The 22,245-nt window shown below is 40.4% G+C and overlaps 1 protein-coding gene across 1 annotated transcript in view; it reads right to left on the bottom strand.

Moving 5' to 3' along the window:
• The window catches only part of syt9a (synaptotagmin IXa), a 111,543-nt gene extending 91,305 nt beyond the window's left edge, over positions 1 to 20,238 (bottom strand). The window contains exon 1 of the mRNA XM_061880712.1: positions 19,778 to 20,238. Coding sequence (XP_061736696.1) covers positions 19,778 to 19,925 — 148 coding nt within the window. The 5' untranslated portion in view covers positions 19,926 to 20,238. The remainder of the gene's footprint in view (positions 1 to 19,777) is intronic.
• Positions 20,239 to 22,245: the final 2,007 nt, after the last annotated feature.

The following is a 22,245-nucleotide window of genomic DNA, read 5'->3' as shown; positions in this document are numbered from 1 at the left end:
TTACGTCTCGCCTCGACTACTGTAACGTATTATTTTCGGGTCTCCCTATGTCTAGCATTAAAAGATTACAGTTGGTACAAAATGCGGCTGCTAGACTTTTGACAAGAACAAGAAAGTTTGATCACATTACGCCTGTACTGGCTCACCTGCACTGGCTTCCTGTGCACTTAAGATGTGACTTTAAGGTTTTACTACTTACGTATAAAATACTACACGGTCTAGCTCCATCTTATCTTGCCGATTGTATTGTACCATATGTCCCGGCAAGAAATCTGCGTTCAAAGGACTCCGGCTTATTAGTGATTCCCAAAGCCCAAAAAAAGTCTGCGGGCTATAGAGCATTTTCCGTTCGGGCTCCAGTACTCTGGAATGCCCTCCCGGTAACAGTTCGCGATGCCACCTCAGTAGAAGCATTTAAGTCTCACCTTAAAACTCATTTGTATACTCTAGCCTTTAAATAGACTCCCTTTTTAGACCAGTTGATCTGCCGTTTCTTTTCTTTTTCTTCTATGTCCCACTCTCCCGTGTGGAGGGGGTCCGGTCCGATCCGGTGGCCATGTACTGCTCGCCTGTGTATCGGCTGGGGACATCTCTGCGCTGCTGGTCCGCCTACGCTTGGGATGGTTTCCTGCTGGCTCCGCTGTGAACGGGACTCTCGCTGCTGTGTCTTGGATCCTCTTTGGACTGGACTCTCGCGACTGTGTTGTATCCATTGTGGATTGAACTTTCACAGTATCATGTTAGATCCGCTCGATATCCATTGCTTTCCTCCTCTCTAAGGTTCTCATAGTCATCATTGTCACCGACGTCCCACTGGGTCATTATTGTCACCAATGTCCCACTGGGTGTGAGTTTTCCTACCGAGGATGTCGTGGTGGTTTGTGCAGCCCTTTGAGACACTAGTGATTTAGGGCTATATAAGTAAACATTGATTGATTGATTGATTGATAGCAAAACACCACAGGTTGTAGCCCGATACCATGGATGTGCAATAAAATGTCTGCATGGTGACAGCCTGCAGTACACACAAATATCTAATTTATAGACTAATTTGCACCACTTTTGCACTTTTTATCAATTTACACGCAGTCTTAGTAGATCAACCACAACACACCCATTATTAGTATGCGAAATTGTATAGTTTACACACATTATTTAGCACTTGATCCTGGTAGGTCAGGCCCATGGTCACAGTGAATGGCAACCTGCCGGACTCACAATGGTACCGTCTGTTCTCAAAACTACATCCATTAAAAAACACTCACATATAACAACCTGCCTTGTTTTAACCTCTGACGTGTTGGTTTTTGGTAGAAGTCTGGTTTTCTAGTTGTATATCATCATCATACTAAAATATCAAATATGTATATCTGAGTTTTGCATACTGCTGAATATTCCGAATAGAAGCAATTTTATTAGAACCACAAAAACCTACAGTGGTTTTCTTGGTGACAAGGATATTTTTACACCCTTGTTAAATTAGCCCATGTACTTTTCTCTACTGCTTGGAGAACATTGCTTCCTGATTCCTAGCAGTGCAGACTTGTCTCTGTTTGCCCCTGCTTGATTGCTGTTTTATTGGCTTTTAAATCATTCTACAAGTCTTGGATATAATTTTATTCAATTTGTTTTAAGTTAACAAAGACTGAATAATTTTTAAACTTTTAATTTATTTGTTTGTTTCTTATGCTTTTTATAATCTCATGAGTCAGCAACAACAACCCTCTCAACATGGCTTAAGGAGTAACCAAAACAATGACTCCCAGTGAAAGCTGTTGGATATATCAAAAAGAAATGTGTGCACTGAAAGTAGGGCTGGGGGACAGGGCTTTTTTTTAATATCTCGATATTTTTAGGCCGTATCGCGATACACGATATATATCTCGATATTTTACCTTGGCCTTGAATTAACACTTGATGCATATAATCACAGCAGTATGATGATTCTATGTGTCTACATTAAAACATTATTGTTCATACTGCAGTAATATATGCTCATTTTAAACTTTCATGCAGAGAAGGAAGTCACAATTAAGTCAATTGACCAAAACTGTATTTATTAAAAAGTTATTAAGCAATGGCACAAATGTTCATGTCATTTCCAAAATAGGAAGTGCTAGATTGTCAGCAACATTTCAAGTGTCAAATAAAAATGAGCTGCATAATAGGAAATCAAATAGTGTTTGTCTTTCGCTATGTGGTAGGTTACTACAGATATAATTTAATTCTGTTGACTATTTTTTTCATACGGTGTTGATCTGGAAATGTTTGCCTTGGCATTTTTAGGTGTGGGCTCTGTGGCACCGAACGGAAATGTTGATGTGCGGAGTAACCACTCTTCATTATCTAGCAGGTGACTTTTCAAATTATGCTACATAATAGCAGTAATGCTATTTTTTGTAGCAACGCTTTTGGCCCATACTTGATAAATTACGGTTGTCTGTTCGACATATTCCCACTTGAAGCCAAACCACCGCCAGACAATGGACCCGCTGCTGTTTTTCTTGGGAATTGATTCTTCCTTCATTCGCACCTTCTTTTTCTCGTGTTACCAATTGCACGGCTCCGCTAGAATCACAGTTAACGTTACCCATGCTGCTACCTCTGTGCTCCGCGAAGGGCGTATACGTATGTGACGTATGACGTGACAGTATGTCACGTATGTAAGGTGTGCTTGTCTGTAAGAAGGAGACACACGAAAGAGCGAGAAGAGCCTGTAATGTAATGCCCGCAGCTAAAAGCAACTGCGTGAAAACGTACAGTATACTCAAATATCACAATATAGACATTTTCTATATCGCACAGAGACAAGACCACGATATATCGTGTATATTGATATGTCGCCCAGACTTAACTGAAAGAAAATATTTTTCCATGGAAAGTAAAAAGAGGACTTGATGAGTGGTAAGTGGTACCACTAAACCAAAGGGGGAAAAACTGTTATGTAAAGCTAAATAACACGTCTTTTCCAAGACTCTATAAAGACACCTGCAATAAACATAGGGCTAAGCCAACATATCTAACATAAACATGATGTAACCTGGGTGACAAAACCCCATTAAATATCCTCATTTAAATATCCTTTTAAAACCCCATTGAATATTCTTTGTAATTAAATCTTCCTATTTAAATAATTGTATTTAAATATCCTCTCAAAACCCCATTGAATATTATTTCTAATTAAATATATTTCTATTTAAATAATCTATAAAATCCCAATTAAATATCCTATTTATTTTCGTGTCTTTGCGTGCGTCATTACGTCACGCGGTCACATGACCGCGTGCGTCGTTGCATCATGCGGTCACGTGACATATTGCGGGAAGGATTAAATCCAGTAGTGGGCTGCTTCCAGAAAGAGCGAGAGGGACGGTGCTGCAGGTATGTGACTCGGTTTTGACACTAATTACTAACTAAGCTTTTAACTGAAATGTAATAATGTCGAACTGCAGAAGCCAACTACTAAAGCCATGGGTCGTCGTGCGAGAGTGTTTAAGTGTGATTTATCTGCGGAATTGGTGAGTTGCATCTGTGTAGCTTAGCCGCTACATTCATTTTGAATGGAGCGGTTAGCATCTGCTTATATGCCTGTTTCTTTGAATATAGTAAACTGAATGAAACGTTAGCACTCTCAACAATTGTCTGATTTGTTTCTGGGTTGTGTTAATTGTTTGATGGTTGTCAATGCTATGCATCCAATGCATTTTATGATGCAGTCCGGTGAACCACTGTCTGCTATGCACTTTATTTGTGGTTGCAATTGGTAGATTTTGATATTAGAGAATTAATATTTTGATATAAAAATTATTATGTTATTTATTCTAATTGTATTCATGAATTATTGTGCAATATTAAGAAATATGCTTGCTATTTGAATACAGTAGTATTATTTAGTATTTAGTATCTGAATGTATTTTGTCTGCACGCACTGGAAAATTGACTGGTCTTGCCCTTGTTGTACAGGCCATGTTGGATGGTGAGCTAGAGCCTGAACTAGAGTCTGAAGCTTTATGCCTGGAACCGAACCAACCGAACTGAATCCACCCAACCGAGCCGGGCGGGTAGGAGGCTCCTCAGCAGCCGCTCTGTTTTTTCCCTTTGGTTTTCCATAACGCAACAAGTTCATTTCTGTCCTCCCTGAACTTTCACATTTACCCGTTACCTTCACTAAACCCCCTCTGGACACTGCCACCACAACGTGGACTGTGCGAGGTCGTTTAATGAACTGTCGTGTTGCGCCTATACCATTCTTGGTAAAAACAAGGACTGAATCAAGTACTGTATCACATTGTAAATATTGAACGTTCTGTAATTTATGTTGAAATGTGAATGGCCATTCGAATTTACATGTCTTTTTGTTGTTGTTTATTTTTCCTATAATTCTTTAATATAATTTGGTACCATTTAAACTTAAAACCTGTGTTCAGTCTTCATTACTCTCCATTCCTAGAGCTGAATTTAGTTTATTCTGATCTAGCCCAGTTATATAATTCATTGTTTACTTAATACTTGTACAGTGCTTTACTTAAGTAACATACAGGCTACAATAAACCAAATGTTCACATGCAGCTTTTCAAGTGCCACCGTCTGAGACACCACGAAGCATCTACTTGAGGTCCTGGCTAAACACCAAGGGATTATACAACTGATTGTGCATGTGGATGCCGTGGGCGTAAGAAACCAACAGTCTGAAATCCTGAAGCAAGACATCAATAAAATTTTTGAGAGTGTTGATAAAGTGGAAATATCAACACTCATCAGTGAGGGGTCCCCTCACAAACATCAACAGGAGGTTAAACAGTTCAGCCAACTGCTTCAGCTGAATAAATACATGGCTGTCCAAAGTCTGTGAGTCCAGAGGACTGCATAATATTGACAATTTCAATCTCTTCTGGCAAAGAGAGGATCTGTTTCAAGGAAAAGGCCCACACCTGGACAGAGGTGGAGTGAAACGACTGGCGGAAAACCTCCACGCTCTGAGGCATCACATTAGGCCTGGACTAGATCCTCCGCTGCCACCGAGGAACCCAGCAAATGACTCAGCCACAGGAACCACAGCAGCACCTCCATCTGCTCCGATGGATATAGGATTCTGATGCAGAAACTCCTCTATCATCATATTTACCTTCATCACAGCATTCACCGCAAACCTGGATCCCACCTGCTGCATCTACACCTTCCAAAGATGCTTCACTGTCTTTCTCCTCTCCACTATCACCTATGGAGACTGCATGACCATCATAAAAGCTTGGTGAAACCAGGGATTACAATGATTCCCCTAACTTTAGATATGGCACAATCAATAATTCTGTCTTCAAAATAAGTTGTGCACGTCCTCCTCAGCCTATTATAGTAACCAAAGCTGCCCCAGCTCGGTGAAAGAAAAGCAAAGTGTGTACGGCTCCCTGCTCTTTGTGCACCATTCTCATGGATACGTTGACTGTGTCCACCAGTTAGAGCGCAGTCAATTTGTAACTTTAGACGTCGCAGACACGTTTGCTAGCTTTAGCTGTAGAGAGCTGACTAGCCCAGCTTGTAGTAGCCTTAAGCGGCCTACAAGCCAGAGTGAACCGGTTGATATAATAGATTTAGCCCTTTAGCTAGTTCTACACACTAGTTTACCGGACACCACACCTTAGTCATAGGGGACTCCATCACCTGTAACTAGGTCTGGGCGATATATCGATACAAACGATATATCGCAGATTTGTCTCTGTGCGATATAGAAAATGACTCTATCGTAATATTCGATTATATGTTCTCACACAGTTCCTTTTAGCTGCGGGCATTACATTAGTGGCGTTTCTTACTCCTCCTCATCTCTCCTTCTCACAGAGACGGAAAACAAGCCTGCCTTCTTACATACGTCACATAATCTCGCGCGTCTAGCATCATACGCTCTCGCCGACCAGAGAGGTAGCAGCATGGCTAACGTTAGCTGAGGCATGTCGTGCAAGCAGAGCGGCGCAGAGCTTGTGACAATACAAGAGAGAGAAGCTGTGAAACTGATCACAAATGGAGGAAGAACAATAAATGCCCAAAATAAAGAGCAGGGGATCCATCATCTGGCGGTGGTTTGGCTTCAAGTGGGAAGATATTCAGCAGACAACAGCAATATGCAAAGTATGCAGCAGAAGTGTTACTACAAAAAGGTAGCAACAGTATTAATTTGTTCTTTCATTTAAAAAGTCACCTGTGAGAGAATGAAGAGTATTTAATAAATACAGTTTTGGTCAATTGACTTAGTTGTGATTTCCCTCTCTGCATGAAAGTTTAAAAATAGCATATTTTAATGCAGTATGAAGAAGAATGTTTTAATGTTGATACATAGAATCATCATACTGCAGAGATTAAGTTCAGCAAGTGTTTATTCAAGGTTAATGCAAAATATCGTAATATATATCGCAATATGGCATAAAAATATTGCGATATTAATAAAAGCCAATATCGCCCTGCTCTACCTGGAACATACAGTTTAGTAAACCGGCCATTATTAATTGTATTCCCCGGGCCAGGGCACCTGACATTGAAGCGAGTCTTAGAGAGCTGACTTGCAACAGGCCTAGTAAACATGTACAACAGGCTAATCACACCTCGAGCTACACAAACATAGTTGTACATGTGGGCTCCAACGACACTAGGATGAGTCAGTCAGAGATTACCAAGAGGAACATAGCTCGGACTTGAAATCTCGCTCAAAAGATGTCACGGCATCAATTAGTTGTCTCTGGCACCCTGCCTGCTAGAGGCAATGATGAGAGGTATAGCAGATTAGTCTCGCTTAACAAGTGGCTTGCTAGTTTTTGTAGAGAGCAGGGACTAATGTTTATTGATAATTGGCCTTCTTTCTGGGCCAAACCAAGCTTGCTGAAGAGAAATGGCCTTCACCATAACCCAGAAGGCGCCATCACTCTTTCCATAAATATAGACTACTATTTGAGTCAAGCTTGACTAAGTACACTAGAGCAAGCTCGGACACAGGCAACTACAGTGCCTGTTAGCCTAGGTGAAGAGTCAGTTAAACTAAAACTAACCAGCGCCAGGCTGAAAAATTCCTGAACACATAGCATTTCTCGTAGAATAATACACAACTCACATAATCTTTTTTCTGCAGTGACTGTGCCAGAGGTGAACATGCATTCTAGTGAAGTGGCAAATTATAACACATTCATTCTATCACAGCACCAAGCAAATAATCTCAAGATCCCCATCATATACATTTTTAGATTTTATCGAAATTACACTACACAAAATAAACATAATGCTATTAATATCAGTACTATGGATACCATTAACAAAAATTCCCAAGCTCTCTACCTATAATAAACATCAGATCATTGTCTCCCAAAACGTTTTTAGTTAATGAGGTCATTAGAGACAACAATTTTAACTTCATTGGTCTCAACGAAACTTGGCTGAAACCAAATTAATTTGTCTTGTTTAACAAGGCATCTCCTCTTAACTATTTGAGTGCACATATTGCCCATCCCCTTAACAGTTAAAGATTCTACCTCAGTAGAAGCATTTAAGTTCCATCTTAAAACTCAATTGCATACTTGAGCCTTTAAATAGACCCCTTTTTGGACCAGTTGATCTTTTGTCTCTCTTTTCTGCTGTGCTCCCTCTCCTGCGCGGAGAGGTTATCAGGTGACCACTGATCAGCCTCCACAGAGGACGCGCGAGCTGTTCCAAGTCGGGTTCCAGGATGGATCACTCCTCTTTGCATCAGTTGGTGACGTCTCTGCGCTGCTGACTAATCCCCTGCTGGCCTCCCAATGGACTGGACTTTTACATGAAGTCAGGACTAGAGGTGGCCCACTCCTTATGCATCAGACAGTGATGTCTCTGCACACTGATATGTGTACATTCAAGAGGGTCCCCTGTTGGTACTACTATGGCCTGGACTTTCACATTATTAACCATATCTACTCAGCATCCATTGCACTGGTCACCCGGGAGTGTGGGGATACCCAAATCTGCGGTCCATTCCAAGGTTTCTCGTTGTTCCCATTGGGTTGAGTTTTTTCTTGCACTGATGTGGGATCTGAGCAGAGGATGTTGTCTTGATTTGTGCAGCCCTTTAAGACATCTGTGATTTAAGGGCTATATAAATAAACTTTGATTGAATGATTGATGGAATGTTATTGATGCTGCTTTGCATGCTCTCTCCGTGACTGTATTGGTTCCCTGCGGGTACTTCGGCTTCCTCCCACCTCCGAAGACATGCACCTGGGGATAGGCTGATTGGCAACACTAAATTAGCCGTAGTTTGTGAATGTGAGTGGGAATGTTGTCTGTCTATCTGTCTGGGTTGGTCCTGCGATGAGATGCGACTTGTTCAGTGTGTACCCCGCCTTCCACCCACAATAACCTGGGATAGGCTGAATAGATAACCCTTGCGACCCGAGAGGGACAAGCAGTAGAAAATGGATGGATGGATGGATGGATTGTCTGTTAACCAAAACCAGCAGTTGGGTGTGTAGCTGTTGTGAGACTCATAAATGATAGCATACGGATACAGTTTGTGAAAAGATTAGGTTTCAAAACACTCCGTATGCTAATATTGATGAACTGTTGAACTCATTTACATTAAGTGTTGTAAAAGTTTTGACATCATTCCTCCTGTTAAGTTTAGAATGTTAAAGGCACCATGGAAAAATTAAGACTCGGTCTGGACACAAAAAAAGAGTGCTGCTCAGCCGAATGAAAAAGCGCAAATCAAAGCTCCAAACTTATTGTGAGATTGACAAAGAAAAGCTAATTTTCAATGACACTTTGCGTAGAACAAGGGGAAATATTTTTTTCTGAAATCATCACCAGCTGCAGTCACAACTCTCGCGTCTTTTTTGCTACAGTAAACAGATTAACAAACCACCAATACAACTAATTTCTACATCAAAGTGTAATTAGTTTGCAATATTCTTTCATGATAAAGTTCAAGGCATTGAAATGCAATAATTCCTGGTAAACAAAGAGCTACTCTGCAGCCAGCTAGTTAACAAGAGCTGGCACATTTCGCTCCTCTTACTGACAAAACAGGTGAAGAGCTCATCCACAGTCTGAGTCCATTAACACATGCTGCCTTTATGAGGGCAGCACGGTGGAACAGGGGTTAGTGCATGTGCTGAGTTCAATCCTGGGCTCAGGGTCTTTCTGTGTGGAGTTTGCATGTTCTCCCCGTGACTGCGTGGGTTCCCTCCGGGTATTCCGGCTTCCTCCCACCTCCAAAAACATGCACCTGGGGATAGATTGATTGGCAACACTAAATGTGTTTGAATGTGAGTGTGAATGTTGTCTGTCTATCTGTGTTAGCCCTGCGATGAGGTGGTGACTTGTCCAGGATGTACGCCGCCTTCCGCCCGAATGCAGCTGAGATAGGCTCCAGCACACCCCAAAGGGGAAAAGCAGTACAAAATGGATGGATGGATGGATGCCTTGATGAGTTACCCACTAGATTTGTAAATTCCAATATGTGCTCAGCAGTTTGTTATTACAATTTGCTAGTCTGGTTAACATCTCAATTCAGACAGGACCATTTCAAAAAGGCCTTAAAAAATGTTGTCATTAAGCCCCTCTTAAAGAAGCGTAGTCTCGATGCCAAAATATTACAAAAATAAGGTCTTATATCAAACCTGCCATTTTTTGGCAAAGTCCTAAAAGAAGTTGTATACCAGCAGTTTACTGAGTTCCTTCTGTTTAACAATGTGTTTGATATTTTCCAATCAGGTTTTAAGCCCCACAACAGCACCGAAACGGCACTGATCAAGGTTACAAATGATATCCACCTGAACACAGAGGCAGGAAAAGTCTCAGTCTTGGTTCTGCTCGACCTTAGCGCTGCCTTTGACACAGTTGACCAACCTATCTTAATACAGCGGTTAGAAAACCTGGTGGTAATATCCAGTTTTGCTCTTAACTGGTTCAAATCCTCTCTCGATCACAGGATATATTTTGTCAAAATTGGTAACTGTGTCTCTGACCGAATGGTTATGACCTGTGGAGTTCCTCAGGGCACGATTTTGGGACAACTATTGTTGAACTTGTCCATGCTGCCACTAAGTCAGCTAATACGCAACTTCAATGTGTCGTACCACAAGTATGCAAATGAAACTCAGATCTACATGTCACTTACGACTGGTAAACATTGGCCTGCTGATTCACTTTGTTGCTGCATCGAACAGATCAATGTGCGGATACAAAACTATTTTTTCAGCTAAACTCAGACAAATCATTGTCTTTAGCCCAGAGAAGCAAAAAAAAAACTATTATTAATCACCCTGAGACCCTCTCCCTGAAACCAAGTAATTAGGTTAGAAATCTCGGGGTAATGATGGACTCAGACTTGAACTTTAACAGCCACATTAAGTCAATACCATCAGCAGCTTTTAACTACCTGAAAAACATTGCCAAAATCTGAAAAAAAAGGAACACATCAGACTTCGAAAGACTAATCCATGCCTTTGTCTCCAGCAGGTTAGAATACTGTAATGGCCTTCATACTGGGTTCTCTAAATAAGCTGGAGAGCATCTGCAATACATCCAAAATGCTGCTGCTCGAGTCCTGACTAGAACTAGGAAGTACGACCATATTAGTCCAGTACTTAGGTCACTGCACTGGCTTCCTGTTGCTCATAAAATAGACTTTGAAACAACTCTTCCTGTGTACAAATCTTTTCATGGTCTTGTGCCAAAGTACATCTCTGAAATGTTGGAGCCAAATCAACCATCTCGAGCTCTGAGAATTTCAGAAAGAGATCTCTTGCTGGTGCCTAGAATCAGGACCTAACATGGTGAAACTATGTTTCAGTGTTATGATCCAAAAATTTGGATTAGTCTTCCTAAAGATGTGAGACAGGCCTCAACGTTGGCAACTTTCACAGGCTGAAAATACTTTTATTTAATTGTGCATATCACAACTGACAGTATTTTATCTACAGTATTTGATTGGTTTTAATTCATTATAATTGTTTTATGGTGATTGTGTTTTCTGGTTTTAATTTGAATTATGGTTTTATATTTTTATTTTTCTTTCTTTTTTATTTTCTGTAACACACTTTTAATTGCCTTTTGTACAATTTGTGCTCTGTAAATAAACTTGCCTTGCCCTGCCTGGAACAAAGTGTCCCCAAATACATGTGAAAGACACAGCCACCTTTCAAGTTGGTTAGTTTTTAAATGTCTGCCTTTTTCCAAAAACAGCTCTTTGGCAGAATGATTTGTAAATCAAAATGAAATATTTGGCTTCTGAAAGCATCTTTCTCATTAAAGCATGAAGCCGTTTTCAATGATTTCAATGGATTTAACCCCAGAAAAAGGGATCTGATTTTCACACTGCTGTATCAACATAGCTCAGCAAGCAGACGATTGCCTCTTCCCAACAAGCCCCAATGTTTGTCACTTCACAGCACATTCCATCATATTCCAGCACTGTTCAAAATAGAGACACATTATTTTGTGTCCCTATGCTGCAGGTACATCCCCAGGCTCTAAAATGACAACCAAGAGCATCAAATCAAGACAGATGTGGCTTAATTTCCTTGACTAAGTATGTCATGTTTTGAAACATACTTTCATGGGATAGAACAATGTTCTGAACTCCTGTTTATATCCCAGGGGCCAGTGTTGTATTGAACATACGAAATTGTAGAACTGAACGTAGCTCAACTTGCCAGAGAAAGAATAGCGCCCCTGCTGGTTGCAGCCATGTAACACATTTAATTCTGGCTCAAATCACAATTAATCAACAATCAAGTCCACCTGTTTGCCATCCATTTGCTTATATGTCAACCACTGTAGTACCAAAGCGCTATCTAAGGGGCATTCCAAATCTGAAGCCAGCACATACCTGTAGGTTGAAGTGTGTTCTTATTTCCCCAAAATTACTTCCAATTTATATCCTCATCCTCACACGGATTCCGTGTGTAATTATGTACAAATGAATCCTGAAATCAGACTTATAATTGCTTCTCTTCCTTTCTCAGTCATTTTAATGTGTCATCGTTGTAGCTGTCAGATGCTTTCCAAAACTCTAATCCCACCTCATGGCTACCTAATGCTTCTGAGGAGGAGGATATGCGAGTGAGGGAATGCAAATAGTCACTGATGAGTCAATATATGATGAAGAATGGTTGATCAGTCTAATGGTTCCAACAAAAGATTAATAAGTAGATAGACTTGTTGATCAGTCAAATGGTTCCAACAAAAGATTAATAAGTAGATAGACTTGTTGTACAGTAAATGTGCACTTGCTCTCTACAACACGCACACGCACGCAAACACACACACACACACACACACACACACACACAGATAGGAGCCTGGGTGCTCGCAATGATTAAACGTGACATTTTCACACATGTGACTGAATGTACAAGCTGGTGTTGAGAAAATATACACCTTTTTTTTCCCCGCAACACATTTTAGCAAGTTCAGTAAGTCCACTGCTAAATTCGTTTGGATCGCACACAAACACGCACACGCACGCACCGATACACACTCCGACACTTCAGAGCAGGAGTGGCCAAACTTTTTGCCTTCAAGGATCCAAATCAAATGTGCAAATGGGCTGTTGGCCAAACACAATGATTTCAATTGTTAAACATAATGCCCCTTTAGTATTTAAATGTAGAAGTTTTATAATTTGGGTATTATTTGGAGCGCCTGCAAAACCCCGCCTGCCCATAACATTTTTTCACACTTAAATGAAAGGATTTTTATACTACTTCACTCAGACTTGAATTTAATTTGAGGCATGTTTTGGACTAAAATTATTTATGGAAAGTACATTAAACAACACATTTATTTTTAGAACAACATCTCACAAATGTGTAATTTAAATTTTAAAAATGGTTCTCCACTCCATGGAGGGAGTGGAAAAACCCTTGCAAAAATAATTACTTTAATGTGGCCCACCACGTATGACGGAAACAATGTGGAATGAAAATTTTACGTTATATTTCTATCAATGGCAGAGCAGGAAGGGGCTTGGAATTGATCAGCGGTAACATTTGATATGAAGCGCCCTGTCATTTATTAACTGACATTTTACATATGTCTACTCACGCGAAATGGTTTGCCCCTATGGATTGTGAGGCCATATGCACAGCATGTGATCTGCGACCCTGTATGGATCAATGATTGTGTGGGCTTCAAGGGGAACTGCACTTTTTGTGGAATTTTGCCAATAATTCCCAATCCTTAAGCGAGACAGGACCACATATGTGTTTTTATTTTAAAATGCATTCTAACTCGTAAGTAAAGGTAAATAAAACACTGTTTACAATGGAGCCATTGTATTGCGTCTATTCCGACCATAAAACCCAATAAATAACCATCCAAAAAGTGCCAACAATACTCCATTTACATTTCATGACCTGAATATTAACCAAATATTACTGATAATGTTAAGAGCGCTAGCGTTAAGGATCTATTTTGGCTGGCACATTGCCACAGACAGGTAATTTCCTTATGCTGCTGTTTTGATATCATGAGCTGTTGAGCTCTCGTCTCTGAGCTTGTCAAAGTTTATTCTAGATTATATAAATCATGCCTCTCACCTGGATAGTAAAATGATGTAGAAATAAACGGAGAAGTTGGTACACTGACAGCCAACATAGATATAGAAATGGTGAAAAAGACCAGAAAAGATGCTTTGTTCCACCCTGCTTGTTTCTTCCGTGAGAGCAGATATTGTACAGTAAGTTACATTTTAATGTGTGTGTTGGCTATCATGAAGTCTGCAGTTAAAATGGATGCAAAAAAGAAAATACATATGTGTGTTTGTCTTTCATAAGGAGTGGGAATCAATGTTGCCTCTGATTTTTCATGTGTGTGAGCAAACGTAAAAACTCCTTGAGCATTCAGTGGAGCACATGTGAGCAACATCAGATGTGCACACTGTGGCCGCACCAGCATTTCACCTGTCCCGAACCTGACTAAATAAGTTAAATGTTTTATTATTGTTACCAAATGACAGCAGTTATTTACATGACATTATTTTGTAATATAAATGTTTTGGCCCACTTACAATGACAATAACGCAAAATATTGTTTTTCATGAGCTGTGTACTTGTACTGTCTGGGTGGGGGTCCTGTTTTGGAAATAAATTGTACCCTTTCAGATATCGCATTTAGTTCCCATTAAAACATTCACATGTTGCACAATGATATGTAAGCATGCGATCATGGGTCCATTCCTGTACCTTTTTGTTTATAAAATATATATCTTTATTAGTATTTATTTAATATCATAACAGCATTTCATGATTAATATTTATAAATTAAGATTCTTAATAAATGACGCTAAAATAAGCACACATTTGATTGGTAAATCATAGTGTAACTACCTGGAATTACACATTATGTGTGATGTTGGAGTTGTATGACTTTTTGTGTGGCTGTAAACGCATCACTGGCTAAGTGTCTTATGTTCATGTGTTGTTGCAAGTGAGAAAGAGCGAGTGGCTGCTGTTGATATGACAAATGATAAAGTTGGTTTTGGTTTTGTTTGTACGGCAGAAAATGACCAGTTTTGCGAGATAGATACTTTTCTACCAATGTTTTGGTCATGTGTGTTTATGGCTGACAATAAAGAGTTTTGCTCAATAAAGTGATCGATGGAATTCATGTGCTCCTAAAGTGCCTCGACAGATGTGACAATAATTGAACAGTGATGACAAAAACTGTTCTCTCTGTTGTGGCCTCATGTCGTCAGTTACATTGAAAATTGTTATGCACTTATTTTTTTCATTTGATTTTGTGCATGGCATAGATATGCCATGCGCAGAGGATGCGTGAGCAGTGCGCAATTGCACAGGCACGCACCTTAGAGGGAACTTTGCTGGGAATTATTCAAAAAAAGTGCAGTTCCTCTTCAAAGGGTCAGTATGAATTGTGTGAAATTGGCAGGCCAAACAAACAATGACATGGACTACAGGGAGGAGGTGAAACATCTATCTGGTTGACTGGTGCAGAACTGAAAACCTGGTCCTGAACGTCGACAAGACCAAGGAGATCATCGTCGACTTCAGGAGGCACCTGTCCAGCCACACTCCTCTCCTCGTCAACAGCACAGAAGTGGAGATTGTAAGCAGCACCAAGTTCCTGGGGGTGCAGATAACATACAATATGACCTGGTCCCTACACACCGGAGCTCTTGTAAAAAGAGCTCAGCAGCGCGTGCACTTTTTGCGTCGGATGAAAAGAGCTCAGCTCCCTCCTCCCTTTCTCACCACATTCTACAGAGGCACTATAGAGAGCCTGCTGACCAACTGCATCTTGTCTAGACTGGAGCCTGCGGTGCCTCAGACTGGAAGTCTCTGCAAAGAGTGGTGAGGACGACGGAAATGATCATCAGGACTCCTCTTCCATGCAGCACGGTGGAACAGGGGTTAGTGCGTGTGCCTCAAAATTTAAAGGTCCTGAGTAGTCCTGGGTTCAATCCCGGGCTCGGGATCTTTCTGTGTGGAGTTTGCATGTTCTCCCCGTGACTGCGTGGGTTCCCTCCAGTTACTCCGGCTTCCTCCCACCGCCAAAGACATGCACCTGGGGATAGGTTGATTGGCAACACTAAATTGGCCCTAGTGTGTGAATGTGAGTGTGAATGTTGTCCGTCTATGTGTGTTGGCCCTGTGATGAGTTAGATAATTGTACAGGGTGTACTCCGCCTTCCACCCAAATGCAGCTGAGATAGGCTCCAGCACCCCCCGTGACCTCAAAAGGGACACGTGGTAGAAAATGGATGGACTCCTCTTCCTCCTATCCCGGAAATCGCAAAAAGCCGCTGCCTGACCAGGGCTCAGAAAATCAGTAGAGACTCCACCCACCCCTAACAAGGACTGTTTTCACTTCTGGACTCTAGAAAGAGGTTCCGCAGCCTCTGTAGCAGAATCTCCAGGTTCTGTAACAGCGTTTTCCCTCAGGCCATAAGACTCTTGAACGTATCAAAATGATTCCCCCAAAAACAGATAACTCACTGGAATATAAAACCAATACAACGTACAAACCCTGTTTCCATATGAGTTGGGAAATTGTGTTGGATGTAAATATAAACGGAATACAATGATTTGCAAATCAAGTTCAACCCATATTCAGTTGAATATGCAAAAAAGACAACATATTTCATGTTCAAACTGATAAACCTTTTTTTTGTTGCAATAATCATTAACTTTAGAATTTGATGCCAGCAACATGTGACAAAGAAGTTCGGAAAGGTGGCAATAAATACTAAATAAGTTGAGGAATGCTCATCAAAAACTTATATGGAACATCCCAGAGGTGTGCAGGCTAATTGGGAACAGGTGGGTGCCATGATTGGGTATAAAAAACAGCTTCCCAAGAAAGGATGGGGCGAGGTGCACCGCTTTGTCTACAATTGCGTGAGAAAATAGTCAAACAGTTTAAGAACAACGTTTCTCAAAGTGCAATTGCAAGAAATTTAGAGATTTCCACATCTACGGTCCATAAAATCATCAAAAGGTTCAGAGAATCTGGAGAAATCACTCGACATAAGCGGCATGGCCGGAAACCAACATTGAATGACCGTGACCTTCAATCCCTCAAACGGCATTGTATCAAAAACCAACATCAATCTCTAAAGGATATCACCACGTGGATTCAGGAACACTTCAGAAAACTACTGTCACTAAATAGAGTTTGTTGTTACATCTGTAAGTGCAAGTTAAAGCTCTACTATGCAAAGCGAAAGCCATTTATCAACAACATCTCTGGGCCCGAGATGAACTAAGATGGACTGATGCAAAGTGGAAAAATTGTCTGTGGTCTGACGAGTCCACATTTCAAATTGTTTTTGGAAATATTCGATATCGTGTCATCCGTACCAAAGGGGAAGCGAACCATCCAGACTATTATCAACGCAAAGTTCAAAAGCCAGCATCTGTGATGGTATGGGGGTGCATTAGTGCCCAAGGCATGGGTAACTTACACATCTGTGAAGGAACCATTAATGCTGAAAGGTACATACAGGTTTTAGAACAACATATGCTGCCATCTAAGCGCAGTCTTTTTCATGGATGCCCCTGCTTATTTCAGCAAGACAATGCTAAGCCACATTCAGCACGTGTTACAACAGCGTGGCTTCGTAAAAAAAGAGTGCGGGTACTTTCCTGGCCCGTCTGCAGTCCAGACCTGTCTCCCATCGAAAATGTGTGGCGCATTATGAAGCGTAAAATACGACAGCGGAGACCCCGGACTGTTGAACGACTGAAACTCTACATAAAAAAAGAATGGGAACTGAGGAAACAAGTTTTTGGAGCTTTGAAAGTGGAATTATTTCCCAAACGTTTATTGAGTGTTGTTAAAAGAAAAGGTGACGTAACATAGTGGTGAACATGCCCTTTCCCAACTACTTTGGCACAGGTTGCAGCCATGAAATTCTAAGTTAATTATTATTTGCAAAAAAAAATTAAGTTTATGAGTTTGAACATCAAATATCTTGTCTTTGTAGTACATTCAATTGGATATGGGTTGAAAAGGATTTGCAAATCATTGTATTTTGTTTATATTTACTTCCAACACAATTTCCCAACTCATATGGAAACAGAGTTTGTAGATCCATGAATGTGGATGCATATGAAAAAGTGCAATATATTCATAATTTATTAATTCATATATGCACCTTATTGCTCTTGTATCCTGCACTGCAACAAGTTAATGCAATAGAATTCCGTTCTTATCTTTATTGTAAAGTTCAAATTTGAATGACGGTACAAGGAAGTCTAAGTCTAAATCAGGGGTCTCAAACTCAATTTACCTGGGGGCCACTGGATGCAGTCCTGGGTGAGGCTGGTCTGCAAATAAAGATTTCTTAAAAAAATCTAACATGCACTTTTTAATGAATTCACCTTCTTTGAATGGCTTTCCGGGAAACACCCGAATATCAGTGCCCCTCCCGACAATCTCCCGGGGCAATTATTCTCCCTAAGGGCGTGCCGTTGCTCTGTCTTTAGCAACCTTTACAACAAGTCGTCTCGTCCCCTTTTCCGCCATACAATTAGTGTGCTGGCACAGTCGCAGATTGTGTGAGGCTTCTGCAGACCCACGGAGATGACGGCAAGACATACTTGATCAACAGCCATACAGGTCACACCGAGGGTGGCCGTATAAACAACTTTAACACTGTTACAAATATGCGCCACACAAGATTGACAAACACAACATAAACGCAACAGAACAAATACCCAGAATCCAATGCAGCCCTAACTCTTCCGGACTACAATGGGGGCGCGAGGTGGGGGGGGGTATAGTAGCCCGAAAGAGTTAGGGCTACAATGTAACCTATGTGGCTGTTGATCAACTATGTCTTGCAGTCGCTTATTGCAGTGGTTCTCAACCTTTTTCCAGTGACGTACCCCCTGTGAACATTTTTTTAATTCAAGCACCCCCAAATCAGAGCAAAGCATTTTTGGTTGAAAAAAAGAGATAAAGAAGTAAAATACAGCATTATGTCATCAGTTTCTGATTTATTAAATTGTATAACAGAGCAAAATATTGCTCATTTGAAGTGGTCTTTTTTGATTGATTGATTGATTGAAACTTTTATTAGTAGGTTGCACAGTTCAGTACATATTCCGTACAATTGACCACTAAATGGTAACACCCGAATAAGTTTTTTAACTTGTTTGAGTCGGGGTCCACGTTAATCAGTTCCTGGTTCAACTATTTGGAAAAAAAAGATATAAAAAGTGATTCAATCATAGATAAAGATTTCTACACATAGAAGTAATCATCAACATAAAGTGCCCTCTTTGGGGATTGTAATAAAGATCCATCTGGATTCATCAACTTAATTCTAAACATTTCTTCACAAAAAAATAAATCTTAAACATCAATATTTATGGAACATGTCCACAAAAAATCTAGCCGTCAACACTGAATATTGCATTGTTGCATTTCTTTTCTCAGTTTATGAACTTACTGTCATATTCAATAAATATATTTACAAAGGATTTTTGAAGTGTTGCTATTTTTAGAATATTTTTAAAAAATCATCACGTACCCCTTGGAATACCTTCAAGTACCCCAAGGGGTACGCGTACCCTCATTTGAGAACCACTGGCTTATTGCGTCGACCAAAGCCAAATTCAACATGTGACTGGACTGGCACGCTATTTAAACAGGTTGTAGAAGACACTAAAGACGGTACCCTCCTAATGTTATTAATTGCACGGAATCCGGGAGAATTATTACTACCCCTGGAGGGGCACTGAAAGCTGGGAGTCTCCTGGAAATATCGAGGGTGTACAAGTATGATGCTGTAAAAAGCCATTCATATAAAACTTGCGGGCCACACCAGCATAAAATTTTCATATTAAGGTGTGGGCCGCAAAATAACGTCTCGCGGGATGCATTTGGCCCGCGGGCCGTGTGTTTGAGACCCCTGGTCTAAATCATTTGGTGGGCCAGATCTGTCCCATGGGACACACATTGGGCACCACTCTTTCAGCGAATAATGTTACAGTAAGAGTACAGGTAGTGCAGAGTCAGTTATATCCACAGCTACTACCCCTGCGCTAGTCATAAATGCATTGCATTTAAAAAAATACAATGCAATGCAATAATGATAATAGATACTGCTGTTGTATTTAACATGCAGGAGAACAATGCATTAAGGTTTGATTGCAATGGGAATTTATTACAACACCATAGTAACAACTGGGTGCACAATGGGCTCATGTGTGCCTGTTTGAAGTTTAAGGTAGATTAAAAGAAGTCACGTGCATTTTTGAACCTCCATTCATTTAAAATGCTTTCTCCTCACCTGAGTCTGAATATCGTGGCCTGGCCAAATCACGGAAATAGTAGATGAAATCCAGGCAGTTTTCGCTTTTCACTTCCCCCGTGGAGCAAAGATCCGTGAGGAGTTCGAGTGCCTTTTGACAAATCTCGTCATCTCTGTCTCCAGGCATTTCCCACCAGCATCCTTAAATCACGGAGGCTCTCTTAGAGGCGCCGCGACTCGCGCTTTTCCACGCAGCCCAGTCGAGCTCTCGTCCGGCGGCACACCTACCCACGCGACGGAGGATCACACATTTACAACCCAACATAGAAAGAAGAAAGAAAAGTGAGCGCAAAAAGCAATGAGCAGGTCCCGGATGTGCGATAAACCTCGGTCCTGTGTGCGCTTCATTCACGCGTGCTCTTTAAAAGTAGCCGTGCTGCACACTACAAAGCCACCGGTTGAATCCACGCACAGACACTGCGGCGTGGAGCGCTGGCCACGGTGCTGGAACGTGCGCGCGCCTCCGCGGACGAGCTTGCACCACGCAACAGTGTGATGCGTTCACATGTTCGGGAAACTAGAGCAGTGAGTAATATGAATATGATCCTTCAGGGAAGTGGTTGTCAACCTTTTTTCAGTGATGAACCCCCTGTGAACATTTTTTTTAATTCAAGTACCCCCTAATCAGAGCAAAGCATTTTTGGTTGAAAAAAAGAGATAAAGAAGTAAAATACAGCACTATGGCATCAGTTTCTGATTTATTGAATTGTTTAACAGTGCAAAATATTGCTCATTTGTAGTGGTCTTTCTTGAACTATTTGGAAAAAAAGATAAAAATAACTAAAAACTTGTTGAACAATAAACACATGATTCAATTATAAATAAAGATGTCTACATATAGAAGTAATCATCAACTTAAAGTACCCTCTTTGGGGATTGTAATATAGATCCATCTGGCTTCATGAACTTATTTATAAACGTTTCTTCACAAAATAAGAAATATTCAACATCAATATTTATGGAACATGTCCACAAAAATCAAGCTGTCAACACTGAATATTTTATTATTGCATTTCTTTTCGCAGTTTATGAACTTACATTCATATTGTGTTGAAGTGTTATTCAATAAATATATTTATAAAGGATTTTTGAATTGTTGCTATTTTTAGAATATATAAAAACAAATCTCACGTACCCCTTGGCATACCTTCAAGCACCCCCAGGGGTACTCGTACCCCCATTTGAGAACCACTGCTTTGGGGTCATGTGACATTAAGATGCCTTTTTGTGCAATATACGCTCAGTGGCCACGTCATTAGGTACACCATCTGAGATCTAGGTCTTTCAAACATGGTCAAATATATATGCTCCTTTCTAAAACTTTTTGAACATATTCTTTCAGCAAAATGCTAAAAGTACGGTGGCCTGGGGGAAACGCACAGCCGCATTCAAAACACACTCAAACCGCCAAACAAATACATATATATATATATTTTAAACACAACACGTAAATGAATGCAAAGCTTCATCGAAAATACACGCAAACCCCCAAAACACATGCAATATGAGAACAAATCCACTAACTCTGTTGCCGCATAATGTTGCTTAAAAAGCTATCTTTTCACTCTGCCAACTAGAAGTGGGGGAAATAATCGATTTTTAGGTGCATAGTTTGTGGTTTCCTGGTCTATATGTTTTTTTGTGTTTTTAGGGTTGACATCTATTCTGCAAATCCTTACTAACTTTAAATGTCTATCAAACTTCTCAAAAAAGGACTCAAAATTGCCCACTTGAACATCTGTAGTCTGAAAAACAAGGTAATCAAGTTGAGTAGAATAATGTTTGAAAATGATTTACTTATAGTAGCAATTTCTGAAACTCATTTGGATGATTCAATTGACAATACTAAAATATTTATACAAGGTTACAATATAATTAGACTTGATAGAGACAGACACGGTGGAGGAGTAGCCTTTTATGTACAAGACCACATTCCAATAAAGCGAAGAGGAGATCTCGACTTGACAGATGTAGAAGCAATCTGGATCCAGGTTCACTTGCCACATCTGAAGCCATTACTAATCTGCTGCTGCTATAGACCGCCTTCCTCTAATGCAGCATATCTTCAAAAAATCTGTGCAATGCTTCAGAATGTGTCTGACACAAACAGACAAATGTATTTCTTAGGAGACTTAAATATTGACTGGCTCTCAAAAAACTGCCCTATGAAAAGAAAGCTTAATCACACTGCCACTGTATGTAACCTAGCTCAAATGATAAATCTACCAACCAGAATAAATATGAACAATTCAAGTGTATTGTCTTCAACTTGCATAGATCATCTTTGTACTAATTCAGTAGATAAATGCTCAAACATGATTGCTATTGCAAGAAAAGTGAAAGTCCCCAAAGTTGGACCTACAATTATATATATAAGAGACTCTACAAACATTTCTGTGAAAATGCCTATATTGAAGACGTACATGACATAACTGTACAGTGGGTCA

Source organism: Nerophis ophidion, linkage group LG02 (assembly GCF_033978795.1).
Source record: "Nerophis ophidion isolate RoL-2023_Sa linkage group LG02, RoL_Noph_v1.0, whole genome shotgun sequence".
Taxonomy (NCBI): domain Eukaryota; kingdom Metazoa; phylum Chordata; class Actinopteri; order Syngnathiformes; family Syngnathidae; genus Nerophis; species Nerophis ophidion.
Note: the sequence above shows the minus strand (reverse complement) of the source record. Positions and strands in the feature narration are given on the sequence as shown.